This window comes from Herpailurus yagouaroundi, unplaced genomic scaffold (assembly GCF_014898765.1).
Source record: "Herpailurus yagouaroundi ecotype Mexico unplaced genomic scaffold, PumYag 190, whole genome shotgun sequence".
NCBI classification, from domain to species: Eukaryota; Metazoa; Chordata; class Mammalia; order Carnivora; family Felidae; genus Herpailurus; species Herpailurus yagouaroundi.
In genome coordinates this window covers 18,394,008-18,409,568 of record NW_024412421.1, presented here as the reverse complement: position 1 = coordinate 18,409,568, position 15,561 = coordinate 18,394,008, and the positions used below count along the sequence as shown (strand labels likewise).

Below are 15,561 nucleotides of genomic sequence, written 5' to 3'. Positions count from 1 at the left end.
GTAATCCCAAGGTTATCTACTGACATCGAGAAAGCTCTCAGAAGAGAATATTCCAAACACATTAACAGTGGCTCTGTCTTGATGACAAGATTGTGACCCTTATTTTCTTCTTTAGATTTTATGTATTTTAAAATTTTCCATGGTGAACACATATTACTTTTGTACTAGGGAAAAGGTACCCAATAACACATGCTATAAAAAGGAGCTGAAATGAGATTTGTTTCCCTTTAGGGCAGCAGCTGAAGGGTGAGAATTTCTGGAAGAATTTGAGGAAGAAACTCGGGAAAGAAGGAAGCATGAAACAAGGTGAAGACTGAAGTGGAGCCTAGGCCTTGGGGCTCCGGTGCCGGGGAGGGCCCCCTCCACCATGCAGGGGGTTGTGGCTGTCCAAACCTAGGAAGGCAGAGGCCGGTCCCTGGAACCAAGTGGGAGTGGCCCTGGTAGGTAGGCCTAAGAGCTGATAAGGCCAAGCCACACTGCCGTTCGTTCGCCTCTCTCCTTGGCTGCTTTTCTTGGGCATCCTGGGGGCTCAGCAACTTAGGGAGACTGGGATTGCTCTGAGGTGCTCACCTAACTCAGACCCCAAATCCCAAAATGACCCAGCTCACTCCCAACAGAGCTCCTGAGGAACAGTTGGAAAGACTCCCCTGACCCCTCATTTGAACTCCCCAAATTACTTTCTTAGTAATTTCTCCTTCCCCATCTTCCATGTCAGCACAGATTCAGATGGTCCAGGCCTCCAGAAGCCCCCCTAACCCCCTCATGGAAAGTGACACCCCTTATCCCTTTCTTTACCAAAAGTAAGAAACACCTTGGTTCATGATTTAGCCCAAACCCCAGTGCACATCCCTTGACAAGCCTGGGAGTAGGGAGCAGGAATTTACATCCATGGGCACCTCCTGTGTGCTATCCTCATGACCACACTCACCCTCACAACCGTGGGGGCACGGTGGCCATCTCCTGCTCTCAGACGTAGAAACTGAGAGGTGGGGCCACTTTCTCCAAACCCCAGCAAGTAAGAGGAGAGCAGATCTGTCTCCTAAAATGCAAGACCTTTCCATCTTATGGAAATAGGGTTTCATTCATTCATTCATTCATTCATTCATTCATTCATTCTCAGTCATTTATTGGCTCCTCTTTCTGTGCCTGGCCAGACTGCAGGAGGGTCCTGTGGATAGGCGGAGGAGGGCCAGCTTGGTCCTGAGGGCAGTGGGGAGCCACTGAGGGGTGTCGAGCGGAGGATGGAAGTGTCCACAGTTCAGGATCCCTGTGTACCCACCCATCATATAGACGACTCACCTGTGGTGCACAGTGAGTGGTTGAACAACTTCCCCGAGGTTGTACAGTGGGATGTGGAAGTTGGAGGCCATTTTGGAATCTGGGGTCTGAGGGGCCCATAAGCCCTCAAGGAGAGATACCTGGTGGGGGGGCCTGGCCGAGGCTGATGGGTGGTGCTAGAAGCTGGCAGGTGGCTGAGATGGAGCGGGGAGGGCCCTCTCTAGAGGGCCCAGGGCCAAGGGTTGGGCTCTCTCCTCAGAGAATGGGAATCTACAAAAAAGTCTGAGAAGGAGCAGGCAGTGTGGCAGGAGTGAGACCAGGAGAGCCTCGATCACTAGCACCAGGGGGAGGGGGTGTCTGTAGGACAGAGGGGCCCCCAGTGCCAACAGGTGGATGCTTGTGGGTGCTCTGCTATTTTGTTCTCCCCACAGCTGCGCACCACAGCAGGCTTCCTTCTCCTCCTTGGCATTTTTCCAAGGCTCCTGGCTGCCTCTGTTCCCTCCAGAAGGCCGGAGGAAGCTGTGGGGGGCATCAGTGCCTCTGGGCTCCCCACTGGGGCCCCAGGGAGGTGCCAAGGCAAGAGCTGAGAAGAGAAGTGGGGCAGGGAGGCGGGAGCCCCAAAAATGGGTACCCATCGTGACAGGGACGCTGGGCTGCTGTCTGTCAGCACACGGCAGCAGAGGCCTGTCCCCAGACTTGGCCTGGCTCTGACCTGCCGTCAACCCACCTACTCCAGAGATCAGGGCCAGGGCCTTGCTTGTGTGGCACTGGCCCTGTGACCCCCCAGGGCCATTTGCCTCCTCGAGGCCAAGGTTGACCTCTCAAACTTCAGCTTGGGATCTACCGTGGGCCCCTCTCCTATGCTCTAAGTACCAGGCCCAGGCCTGGTGCTTTCAGGCTGTTCAACAAGCTGCTTTGGTTGCCCAGTCTTTAAAATGGGCTAACACAGCTCTTGCCGGGAGGAGGAAATGAGGTCGTTCTTACCCTTGCCTGTGGAGCGTGTTCTCTGGGCCAGATCCTGTGTGGGGCTATGGGCCCAGCTGGGTGAGAGCTACTCACAGGCCCTGCTCTCCCTGATGTAACACAGCCCTGCTTTCCCTGCCATCCCATGACAGGAGCATTGGGAGAAGTGTGGGTAAGTCAAGGAAGTGCCGGGAAGGGTGATTCAACCCTGCCTGGAAGGGATGAGGGGGCCAGAGCAGCTCCCAAAAGGAAATGACATTTGAATTGTGTCTGGAAGGACAAGCAGGCTTTTGTCAGTGGGGGAAGTACAGGGAATGGCATTCTTGGCCTAGGAAGGGCATGTGCAAAGGAGTGGAGTTGGGAAGGAGCGCAAAAGAAGTGCTTGGGGACAAGCTGGAGGAAGGGGTGGCAAGAGTGGGGCCGTGGGAGGCTGGCAGGGTGGCCATCCTGGGCCTGACCAGCAGCATAGTGGGAGGCTGAGAGTGGGACCTGGGCTCCTTGCCAGGGGTGGGCATTCTCTGGGCAGGAGTCCTGCCCTCCCTGAGGGTCAGGCTGGTCTGGGCAATGCTCCTGGCTTGGCTTCTTGGGGAGTCCTTGGCTTCTGGGGACTCTAGAGGACACTGGGCTGGCTGAGCTTTCGACATCTGCTTTATTAATGCTGACTTTTCTGTTTAGTCTCCATTGTTGGGCAGTGAGGGTGAACCATTGACCTGCCGCATCTTTCTTCCATTGCGCCATCCCTGCCACGGTGATGTCTCTCCGTGTCTTGTCCGGAGGCCCAGCTTCCTGCTCTTTGACTTCTCCTGACGGCATTGCCGCAGGAGCAACATCTAGGTCTGAAGGGCCCCTAGGTCTTGAGTGTGTCTGCCAGACAGTGCCCTGAGCTCATGCAGGGCCCCTGCTGGCATTGCCCCCACACCAGCAACCTCCCTCAGGGGCGTGAGCACCGGCCCCTCCAAGGCAGTGCTGTGCAGTGATGATCCTGCAGGAATCCAGATCAGGCCACCTGGGCTCAAATCTGGGGTCCACCTGGCTGTGTGACCCTAGGTAGGTTACTTAGCCACCCTGCTTTGGTCTGAATGTTTCTTTCCACCCCCTCACCCATTTGTATATTGAAATCTGAACCTCCAAGGTGCTACTAATTGGGGGTGGGGCCTTTGGGAGGTGATTACATCATGAGGGTGGACCCCTTATAGTTGGGATCAGTGTCCTGAGACCACAGAGAGCTAGCTTGTCCCTTCTACCATGTGAGGACACAGGGAGAAGGCTCCCCTATGAGTCAGAGGCAGACCCTCACAAGATACCAAATCTGCAGGTGCTTTGATCTTGGGAGTCCCCAGCCTCCAGAGCTGAGGAATAAATTTCTCTTGTTTACAAGCCTTTCAGTTTATGGTATTTTTGTTACAATAGCCTGAATACCCCAACCTCAACTTCCGTATCTGTGAGTTGGGAAGGCAATAAACAGCAGCTGCCTCCAGGACTGCTGTGAGGATTAAATGAGATTCTGCGTGAGAAGGGCCAGACCTGCAGTGAGTGCCCACCTCCCTGTTCCTACCTGCTTTAGCACACCAACTGTGGGTATCCTTAATCCCTAAAAGGTGTCACCTTCCTCAATCAGTTAACTGTGTGGAAAGGGACAGGAAGTGGCCCAAAGCTTCCGGCTAATCAGGGCGTGTTGGGAGGGGGCTGTGGATTTCAGGCCTCCCAAGGTCCAGACTGATGAGATCCCATCTAACCTGTTTTTAAATTTCTTCCTTTCTTTCTCTCAAGCTCTGTCTGCCCTGTAGGAGGGAAGGCTCTTGGGCCCTGCTACGGCTCTGGAGCCTCCAGATTGCCTACTGTATAGTGTGATGGTGGCCTCTGGGGATATACCACCCCCAAAGTCCGGCAGAGGTCCCATCAGGCCTCAGGGCAGGCTTTTTCCTGCCATTGACAATGGTCTGAGAATTGAATGGATTGAGTTCCTTCCTATGGCTTTTAGATAACTGGCCCCTTCCAAGTGTAAGGCAGAGTCAGGTGGCTGTAATCTGTAAAAAGTTCAGGCCTTCTGGCCAGATGAACACTTTTGGAACGGGTCAGCCAAAGAATTGCAACCAAATCTGTGTAAGGGTAATTCCCCTAATGGAGAAACTCTCAGACCAGTTCTGTTTGCATTTTGCCAGTTCTCTGGGGATAGATTCATTCACTCGTAATTCATGCCATCATTCATCCATCCACTTATTCATGTACCCATCCAACCCCCCCACTATCCATCCCTCTACCTTCCTATCTACCCATCTTCCGTCTATCCACACCTATCGCCTCTATCCATGCACTCACACATCCCACCCAGTCCACACCTCTGTCCACCCCCCATCCAACCATCCATCCATCTCTTCATTCATCCACCTTTCACCCTCCCATTTAGCCATCCATCCCCCATCCCACCCACGCATCCGTCTTTCCATCCAGCTTCTGGTCCATCCACTCACTCATCCCACCCAGTGCCCCCACCTATCCATGTCCTTACCCCCTACTGATCTTTCCTGTCATCCTGCTCCCCCATCCCTCTCTCCATCTGTCTCTCCATCCAGGCACCAGCTGGACCAGCTGTCAGTAAAGCCTGGACCAACAGTGGCCAAGGCTGGGGAGTAGCACCACATCCTCTCTTTGACCTTCAGCCTCACCCTTGGCAGACTACTGGACTTCTCAGGCCCCCAAGAACATTCTGGTGAGTGCCTCTGGTCTCTTCCTGACCACCTCCTGGATGCCCTGCCGACCACCCTGCCCGCCCCCACCATGACAGGGCTGCCCCCTCCCCCACGGGTTGTCACAGCTGGATGGGAGGCTGGGCCCGGGGTGGACGGCAGCTCACCGTAGCCTTGCTCATACTCTCGATGGCGGCGGCGGCGGTGGTGATGGTGGTGGTGATGGTGGCGGCGGTGGCGGTGGCGGTGACGCTGGAGCCGGGCCTGCCGGTCCCTGCGGATGCTGCCAACGATGATGGTAATGCAGGAGAGGATGATGACCACACCTATGACTGCACTTGCCACCAGCACAGGAGACACGAGCAGGTGGCTGTGCTCCGAACTTTCTGAGAACGTGGGGTAGAAATAGCTGGTACGGTTGTAGCGAGCTACTGGGAACAAAGAGAGAGGACACTGGACTAAGGCACAGAACATGCCACAATTTCTCCTCCATACATGCTGCTCTGTGAGTTATTTGTCCCTAAATAAATGGAGGACTGTTCTGGGGTCCGCCCCATGGACTGTGTCCTAGCTGTTCTCGTGCCAGGGAGGAAGGGAGCAGCGCTGTGTCCTGTGGCCTGCGGGAGCCTCTGCCAATGGCGGCTGACCTCCCCTCCTCTCCTCTCCAGCCTCTGTCCTGAGAGCGCAGCTAACTCACAGATAGCAAAAGAGAAGCTCAGAGAGGGCAATGAACTTGCCCAAGCCACACAGCAAATGAGTGGCAGAGTTGAGGCTGGAACCCAAGACTCAGTACTAGACAGGGACTCCACTCCACCAAGACATGAAGTTGGAAGGTCAGCATAACCTTACCAAGGTCTTGGCAAGGGGTGGGGAATGCACAGAAGGTCAAAGTATGAGGACCAACTCTGTTGGCCTCTAACGCTAGCCTCCTGCTCCGGGGTGAAACCTTACCCGGGGCACTCTAGGGAGATCAAGTGGTAACTGACCCAGATGTGTCAGGGGGTCAGATCAGATCAGATCAGAGGAGGCCTCCCAGAGTGGCTATACTAATATTAGAAAAAAATAGACTTTAATCTAAAACAAAAAATGCCATTAGAGATGAGAGGGACATTTTATGACAAAGGGTCAACCCATCAGAAAGCTATAGCAATTATAAACATATATGCACCTACGAACACAGTCCTAAGATACATGGAACAAAGGCTGAAGGGAGAAACCCACGATGCAACAGTAACAGTTGGAGACTTCAGTACCCCACTTTCAACAAGGTACAGAATTTGGTTTTGTGTCTGCTCTTGACTGGTTGTGATGGCTTAAGGTTTTGATGAAGTTCCAGCTTCTTATTTTTATTCCCTTGGCTGTCAGCTAGCTACCCTAAGCTAAAGTTTTCCATTTTTCTTCAAGACCCAGAGATGAAAGGTGGCAAAATGAGGCTCCCCGCCTTGTCCGTGTCTCAGGCAAAAGAGATCTGCTTCAGTCGTCCAGTGTGACCTCAGTTTAGGAGGAATCAGTCTTTGGCTGTGGACTTGGAACAAGCCCACCACTCTTCCCTCAAGCTGGGCCAGTGGCAGAAGCTACTGACGGTGGCTCTGTTTCCCGTTTGGTCCAGGAGGCAGCCTCAGCATCTTTTTCGACACAGCACTCCACACAGTGATTATACCTGGGCATGAAATGGAGCTTTTGGCCCCACTCATCTAGTGTGACCTCAGTGCCCCATGCTACCACTCCTGAGCTGGGGGCTAGGGCTTTGGCTTGGACTAGAGCTAAGTCAGTGGCCACCTGCTACCACATTCTCTCCATTAAAGTACAGGCCAGCCAGCTGTCCAACCAATGTCACCCTCTTCCTCCTCACCATGTGGCCTCTCACATCCGAAGCCAAGAGCAGGACTTAGGAGTGTCCACAGTATCAGCTCTCCTTGGAGAAGGTAGAAGTGTATGGGGTCCACACACTGTCCTGTTCAGTGTGTGCATGACTTGGGACACACTGGTCACCCATGACTCAAGGCAGACATGGCACCAGAGAGCTGGCCCATCAAGGCTGCAGGTGCCCAGCGTGAACCCCTAGTGTTGGATGTGTGCACACGTGCCTGTCCTCCTCAGCATGCAGCAAGGTGCTGGCCCCTCAGGGTCACCTTGAGGATGCTCCTCCCTCCACGGCCTTGGCATCAGATGAGAGCCTGAAACCACCCCCCCTCCCCGGCAGTGCCTGTCTCATTACCAGTTGGGCACAGAGATGGCATCACCCGTGCCTGCAGATGGAGCCAGTTGGCACAGGTGCCTGCCTGCATGGCCAGTTGAGAAATTAATCTTCCAGTCACCGCGACCAGCAGAGGTAGGTGCTGCTTTAAATTATGAGGGAAAGTCTCCCAATTTCTAAACACAGCGTCCATTTTATCAACAAGATATATATGACCTCTCTGACAGCCCCTGTGCCCCACCCCTCTGCCTCTCTGCCACCGCACACCAGCTGCACAAGGACAGAGGATAAAGCAAGCTTTGCCTCTATCTTGAACTTTCTTCCCAAGCTCCTTCTACAAGTGCCCATGATCAAAAGGAAATTGTACCTCAAAATACCATCTCTTCCCTGAGAGGCTGCCTCCCCCCACCCCGCTCGACATACCAGCAGGAGTAGGTACTGTCTCTGGAACATTTACTGTGTGTCCCCCACCATGCTCGGTAGGTGTCACACACTAGATTACCTCAATTCTCATGATGGACTGTGATGGGATCCCCAATTTAATAGGTGCAGAAACTGAGCGCCAGGCAAGTTAAGTAACTTGCCCAAAGTCACATAGCCCACAGAGGGACCTGGGGCAGTGGGAAGCCTAAGCCCCATGCTCTTAGCCAAGGTGTTATTCTGTGATTATCAGGTACTAGGCTCTGAGAGCTCGTTTCTTTTCTTTTCTTCTTCTTCTTCTTCTTCTTTTTTTTTTTTTGATCTTGATAAATGAAAATGTTCCTATCCCTAAAATGATGCTTTGCTGCTTCTGGATCACTTTATTATAGTCAAAGCAGGCTATGACCTATGGCTTATCCAGCGTGAAGGCATATCAACAGCTGAACATTGCTGATAAGACACCGGGATTCCAGAGAAGGGAGCCAGTGCGTGTTGGGAAGAGACAGATCACAGCAAGCAGGTATTCAGGAAGAGGAGCAAACAATCGAGGGCTGGGGGAGGGGCCCCCTATTCTGTATATCTTCCATGTCTGCATCTGTTCCAGAGGTGTGCTTGGGACTGTGATGAGGGGCCCTGGGGCAATTTCCCCACCAAGGAACAATGTGAATGATATGGTAGCTCTCACTGAGGATCTATCAGGACTGGTCAGGCTCTACACCCTTTATAAGCACCATTATCTCATTTACCATCACAGCAACCTGAGAGGTAGGTGTTGTCTTTCCCCCCAGTTTATAGATGGGGAAGCTGAGGCACAGATCTAGTCAAAGTGGAGCCAGAACTTAGATCCAGCCTGTTCAATGCAATTCCCAAGCCTCCACTCATACTCGCTCTGGTTCCTGGTAGGCTGAGGGCCCCTGGAGGGCAGGACGTGAGTCCTATCTGTCTTGTCACCAGGTTTCTCCAGTGCTTTGGGCAAGGCCAGCACAGAAAGGGAGCCCAGGAGCCATTTGAATGGCATGGAGGGAAGTCAGAGTTGGCTTGCTCTGTGTGCTTGAGTGTGTGGGGGTGGACCACGTGAGCTGCTCTCAGTCATTCTCACTCACCCACTGGCCCTTCCTTCTTCCCATCACTCACCCAATTGTCCAGCCCAGACACGGGATCTACAGCTGTTTACAAGCACTGGAAGATTGTTGGAATGGAGGAGGTGCTATCATATAGGGGAGTAAATCAGGGCTTAACTGAGGAGTCTGGGTCTGGGGTGGGCTCCAGATCAATGGTAAGTCAGTCTGGCAAATTCCACCATAGAAGAACTGTGGGGCCCCCAAGGAGGGCTCGGTGCATTTGAGGAATCATGAGAGAGGTAGAGGCTGAGGTTAGAGGGGCTGGCATTGGCCAGACCATGAGGGATCTTGAATGTCGAATCAAGAGTTATCCTTTATCCGAAGGGCAAAGAAGAGACATGGATGAAGGAGCATGTTCAGAGTGTTTTAGGAGAGCCCTCTGGCTGCAGAAGGGGGGCAGGGTGGGAAGTGGGAGACCAGTGAGGAGGCTGCAGTCAGGGTCCACGTGAGCACAGAGCTGGGGTGGAGGAGGCTGAGGCCCGCGGCCCCATACTGTGCAGAGCTGAGCATGGAGCAGGGCTCAGTTGATCTCACTTGATGGGCATAAGGCCACTGCAGAGAGTTCCTTCGCCTCTCCGAGTTGATGTGCCCAGAGCAGGCCTCAGAGACAGGCCTGATGCTTCTCCCTGTCTGCAGATGGGGTCCCAAAGCCCTCTCTGGGGCTGGGGTGGTGCCTGGGTCCAATGGCCACTGCTGTGCCAGGCAGAAGCCTCTGCCTCCAGACTTCTGGTCCAGGGCTGGGACTGGGAACCACAACTGAGTCAGAAGGTTCTACACGACCCAGGCCTGGATGTGGAGCTGAGTCTAGGGCTTGCTTCTCCTCTGTGCAGATGCCTTTGTTCCCCTCATTTATAGAGGAGGACACTGGGTCTTGGTGAGCTGAAGATTTGCCCTAGTTTTATGGAAGATCTGGGATTTGAACCCAGGCGTGTCTAATAATTCATCAAACAGTGGCACAGAGCAGGGGAAGAGAGCAGGACGTGGTAGGGGTAGAGGTGGAAGAACTGGATTCTGTTCCTGGTTCTATCACTCGCTTGCTGTGTGACCTTTGGCATGCCTCTGCCCTCTCTGGACTTGCTTGCCAGCTGTCCAAAGAGACACTTATTCTCAAACGGTCCTCCCTCCAGGGCAGGTGAATGGGTCTGAGAGGGGTGGGGAGGGTGGTGGCAGCCAGGTGAGCACAGAGGGTATGAGGAGGGGCAGGAAGATCCAGTCCTGTGTCAGGGGAATGGGGCCAGGGCTGGCTTCAGTCTGGGGAACATGCAGGGTAGGGAAAATGAGGCTGATGATCATTATCAAGTCCTTGCTGAGTGTAGTGTACAGGCAGCTCTACAGTCCCTCTGTCTGGGGACTGTACAGGGAGGCGGTCTTTGCAGACTGAAGCCACCTAAGGAGCAGTGACAAAGAAAGGGCACTGAGACACTGGAGGTGCTAAGCTAACATCTTTGGACCTAGAGTCCTGCCCGCCCCCTCTGAGAGGCTGGCTAGAAGAGAAAGGGGGGCCACAGACTCACATCTGACTGATGACTCCTGTCACAGAAAAGTCTGAAGACATTTGTCACAGGTCCACTTCCCTGGCAAGTCTGGCCTTGGCAGTGTACTTCTTCCTATACTGCTAACACCACCAGGGTGAGGCCGTGCGGTCACTGCACAGAAAATGGAGAAGAGGATTCAGGCACTATCTTCTCTCTGCTCGCCTTTGGCTGGTCCCAGCCTCCCAGCAGGGATGTGGAGAGGGGCTGGGGCAGGAGACACGGCAAGGGAGGCCCACTTGCTTAGGCATTTCTGGGTCTCCTTCTCTGCTTTTTAGGGTGGCCTCTCAGCCCACTTCCTGATCCCTATCCTCTGGTTGCCAGGCAACTGTGATGGAGAGATGTCAGAGTGCCGGGGACCGGTCAGGGACATCCATGCAGGGGTGCTGGGTCTTGGGGGACAAACCAGCTGGACAACATCAGAGGAGAGAGGAAGGTGCACAGAGGGGTGAGATGCCAACAGAGCTCAGGAAAGGAGGAGGTGCTCCTGGGGCGAGGCTGTAGGATGTCATCTTGATGGCAGCTGAATGTTGGGATTATGGGGGTGAGGAAAAGGCTACTTGGTGTACAGGATTCTTCTTATAATGAGGATACGTCTCTATAAGAAGTCAGCTAATGTCATTTTAGGGTCCTGAAACCTTTTATTTGGCCATTTGTGGCATTACAAGTGGGGCAGATTATAGTAGATAGAAAGATTGGAATATAAAGTCATCTACCATCAATCCTCTATAAATTCACTCAGCCAACCAATCATCCATCCTCCTATGTATTTACCTACCTAGGCATCCACTCACCATTCACTTGATCATTCATCCATCCATATATCCATCCATCCATCCATCCATCCATCCATCCATCCATCCATCCATCCACTCACCAATACTAAGTGCGTAGTCCATGCCTGGACATGTTCTAGACAGTGGAGACATGATATGAGTCAGATGAAAATGAACCTCTCAAACTGTGGAAGGCAAGAGGTCCCACACAGGTGCCCCGGTGCTGAGGGGGAAAGACTGGTACAGGATGGAGCTCACTGCTCTCCCTCCACACGGAAGAGCCCTGCTTCCATCTGATTTCCATATCAGGGGTAATAGGAGAGTGCTCCACTGCCTAGAAGATTTTCAACCACTGCATTAAAAAATAACTGGAAAATATAAGTGACTACCCACAGGCCTTTCATGGTTCCATAAATATAAGATGAAAGTGATTTATTCCACTATTAAGAGACCATGTAAGATATTATTAAGATGCCACTTAAATAAACTCACCAAAATTAACTCACATGTACTTCTACATATCTAAATTCTGCAAGTTTACTGCCTTGTCATCATTCACTAAGGTTTTATCTCTGGTTTGATGGATTATTTAATGGCTGGCAAACTCACTGTAACAGCATCACAAACCACTTTTCCCTATTTCTGCAGAGGAAATGGTGAACTGGCCTATGTTACAGAACCAAAGCCATGACAGAATTAGGCTTTCCACTTGAACCCACACCAAACTCTCATTTTCTTGCTAGAATCATCACTGGCCCTGATCTCCTCATTTTCCTTCCTCTTTTGTCCACACCTAGAGTTGGCTCTTAGGCTATTTTCCACAAAGAACACAGGGTTATATAACACCAGGTGAGTCACTGTCATGCTCGATGAGTAGGAAATCGTGGAACTGTGTTGAGAAGCAGATGCTGGGGGGCTGGCTTGGCCCACTCATCAGCTTGCATTACAAGACTCAAAATCATAGCTTGGAAAAACGACCATTTACTACAACATGGACTTTCCAGGAAGTTCAATGAATAATTGATAGATAAAATGTTAAATTTATGAATGCTGCAAATTATCCTCGGCTTTCCCACCATAGCTGGGCCAGGCTAGGGCTGTGTACTTGGGCCACAGTATCATCTTCCTCAAGTTTTGCTTTGGCCTTTTGCTTTTGTGGGTTCTGATCCTGGAAAACGTTACAGGTGATGGGACTTTGTCCCCTGCTCCACAGAGGTTCCCTCACCTCCCAGAATTTACAAGGGCATCTGGGAAACCAGCACGAGGGCAGCAGTATGTGGAAAATAATATCCCAGGGGCGCCTGGGTGGCTGAATCAGTTAAGCATCTGACTCTTGATTTTGGCTCAGGTCATAATCTCGTGGTTTGTGAGATCGAGCCCCACGTCAGGCTCTGCACTCACAGTGCTGAGCCTGCTTGGGATTCTCTCTCTCTCTCTCTCTCTCTCTCTCTCTCTCTCTCTCTCAAAAAAAAAACAAAAAACCTTTAAATGAAAAAAAAATAGTATCCCATATGTAGAGAGGGCTTATTCTAGGAATGCAAGAATGGTTTAAGACCAGGAAATCTATTAATATGTCACTTCAGTAAGTAGGATGAGAAAAACTAATAGACTAGGCAAAGCCAGAGACCTCTTGGCCATGAGAAATCCAGTGATCTTAATTGCATGTCAACATCACATTGAACCACAGAGCTTTGGAAGAGTTTCTCAGCAGGTGGTTCATGGAACATGAACTCCTAAGAACATTATGGGATGTTTGCCCCCAAGATTGCTTTGCAGCCCTGAGCCATCTTAGGAGCCAAACCAGCCCCAGTATCAGGCCCTTTATTCACCAGTATTCTGTATCCTGATGTGAGTGGCCTATGGTCCTTTGGGAGAAGGGATGACTCCTCAGCCACCTTCCTTGGGGGAAAGCCTAGAGCTCCCCTGCCAGCGCATCTTGTCCTAGGCTCTGCCTAAGTAAGACACATAGTCCTGGGTTCAAATCCTGGCCCTGCTTCTTGCAGGCAGTACCCTCTGAGCAGTTCACCCCTTGGAACCTCTATTACTTCAAGACTCAAGATTTTAAACCTTAAAATCTTAAGAATATCCCCTAGACATAGATCTAAATATGAAAGGCAAAACAGTAAAGCTTCAAGAGGAAAACACTGCAGTATATCTTCATGACCTTGGGTTTCTTAAATAGATACACAGGTACTAACCATAAAAAAAAATGGATAAATTGGGCTATATTTAAAGATCTTTGGTAGGAGTTTGAGCTTCATGGGAGGTGGGCAGGGGGCCAAGGAGCTGCCCAGGACTGAGATGGGAACAGGATCAAGGCCATGGCTGGAGCAGGAAGAAAGTTGTGAAAGACTTTCTAAATACATTCATCATTTGCAACCTGCGCAGGACACTGGAGAATGCTTCCCATGGAGGTTCCTGTCTGTATGGATGCCTGGAAGTGGTTAATAGATGCCAAGATGCAAGAGTCCTTCTTCACATCTTTGTGGAACAATCCACTGTTTCACAATGAGCTGTTTCCCTCTAATGGGTTTGTTCTTTGCGGGATACCCAAGAGAATAGCGATACCGTCAATTACAACAGGTCAGTGTCAAACAGTGTTAACAGAGTGTAGTACGTCTTGTGGTGATACAGGAAAACTAACTTGGGAATCTAGGCTTCATGTTCAATGAAGGGACCTAAGACAGCCTTTCTCCAAACAAGTGATAAGTAAAAAGTCCTGCAGGATTGCTTTTCGGTTGGAAAAATGCAAGTCTTAGCAGCTGACCAGAAACGTGCGATATTTACCCAGGGCTGTCTTTTGATGATGCCTCATGTAACCAGTGCCTTCGGTGCCTCTGATCACCTATGTTTTAGTATTAGCGTCCCTTTGGTACCTCCCTCCTGCAATGGCTTCTGCAGCAGAAGTGCAGTCCTTGGTGACTCAATCAAACCTAGAAACAGACCCTCGTTCTGTTTTTATAATATGTTTTTGCGTTCTGTTCTAAGTCAAAGCTGCTGCTGAACAAGGGGAAAATACCGTGTGCACCTTTCCCCTCTCACGCACCTTTTGTCAGCTGGCCGTCCCTGTGGCCCTCGTAACAAGACAATGGTGTATAGCTGGCCTCTCACTCTTGTGCACTTAAAAATAAATTCTACTGTGAGAGAAATGGGTGGATGTGCTAGGACTGAGCCAAAATTGAGACTGAAATGATGGGTAAACATTCATTGAATCATACGCCAAACTTCAGCCCCTCTTGTGGTTAAGCTATTTAGTTCAGTGTTTTTAGTTAATACTCAATGTAATTTATATTTGAAAAGAATTCAAAGAACACTCCACAGGTTTCTGAATATACAAATCCAGTTATAAATTACATAGTGTCTGAGAATTTGAGAGTCATGTTGTTTTAGATAATTGGATTTTACGCTTGGTAGATACGCCAGTGCACTGGTTTCGTGCAGGTATAATTGATCACCCTGCCCCATTGTGAGGGGAACACAGGAGAGTGCCACGGTGCCATGACTCCCATTGTTTAGGAAGTGTCAGTGACACGCTGCACGCACAATAGCCACATGTATGGTAAGGACAGTACTTAAACTGTTGGAATCACTGTCAATACTTTAAAATGTTGGAGGTCGCTTTTTATCTCGAAGAAATGAGATTTTTGAAAAAATTTAAACTATTTCATGAGCAATCCTTTAAGTTTCATTGAATCAAAAACCTGAACTTTCAAAAATAGACAAAAACTCTTAATAAGGCTGCCATCCATCTTAAAAGGGGCCCACCTTGGCTTTTACATTGATAAAATTTTATTCTCGCTGTTTTTCTTGCAACACCCCTTCCCCAATCCTCACATTTACCCCCATTCCTAGGGGAGACAGGTATCATCCAGGGGATGAAGGGCCCGGGGATGGGCAGAGAATAGCTCTGGAATGACTGTCTCTGGCAAGGCCTAGAGATTACCTACAGACATGGAGTCCAGTTGTGGCACAGGGGCAGAGGGAGCAGCCCCGAGAAGCCGACCGTCAGGGGGCTGATGGGGGACGTGGTGTTTACATGTAGAGAGAAGCGAAGAGAGAGGACTCTGGGAGGTGAAATGTACTCAAGCTCCCAGAGGGATCAGTGTGGCCAGTGCCCTGGGCTTAGATCCAGAAGCCCTGCTTTTGAATCCTATCTCCTCCCCTGGCGGGTCCCTGGGCATGTGACTTGTCTCTCTTGGGGCCTCTTTCTTCTCTCTGGAAAGCAAGCAGGCCTGCACGCTTCTGCAGTGACATCACAGAGGACAACCAGTTTTTCCCAGTCACCCTGGGCACAGTTCCAGGTGCAGGCAGAGCTGAGTTTCAGGTAGCTAATCTAGGGTAGCTCGTGGCAGATAAATGGCAGTGTCCTTACACATTTCTATTTGCAGGAAAATCCATCTCCTCTCTCCCAGTGCACTTGGCCCTGTGATGCCACAGGTGACGACTCTGAAGATCATGCTTCCCTTGACAAGATTTCTAGATACAGAAGCCATTTTTCCCTCCACCAACCTAGGGCTCAGTTTTTAGATTTTTCCTTTTCCAATACTCCCTGGTTGTGGCAGAAGAGTCTGGACAGTGGTCCAAGTG

At 50.9% G+C, this 15,561-nt stretch overlaps 1 protein-coding gene and 1 long non-coding RNA gene across 5 annotated transcripts in view; one reads left to right on the top strand and one right to left on the bottom strand.

The window, feature by feature from the left end:
• The window catches only part of BEAN1 (brain expressed associated with NEDD4 1), a 46,646-nt gene that overhangs the window by 14,422 nt on the left and 16,663 nt on the right, over window positions 1-15,561 (bottom strand). For 2 of the 4 annotated variants that reach the window (XM_040498207.1, XM_040498204.1), the window contains exon 3: window positions 5,096-5,359. In XM_040498207.1, coding sequence (XP_040354141.1) covers window positions 5,096-5,359 — 264 coding nt within the window. The remainder of the gene's footprint in view (window positions 1-5,095; window positions 5,360-15,561) is intronic. The other 2 variants (XM_040498205.1, XM_040498206.1) reach the window with 1 other exon arrangement.
• LOC121045408 (uncharacterized) lies at window positions 5,370-15,488 on the top strand. Its single transcript, XR_005797742.1, has 3 exons — window positions 5,370-8,065; window positions 13,363-13,557; window positions 15,363-15,488. It is a non-coding gene; the product is annotated as an uncharacterized LOC121045408 (long non-coding RNA).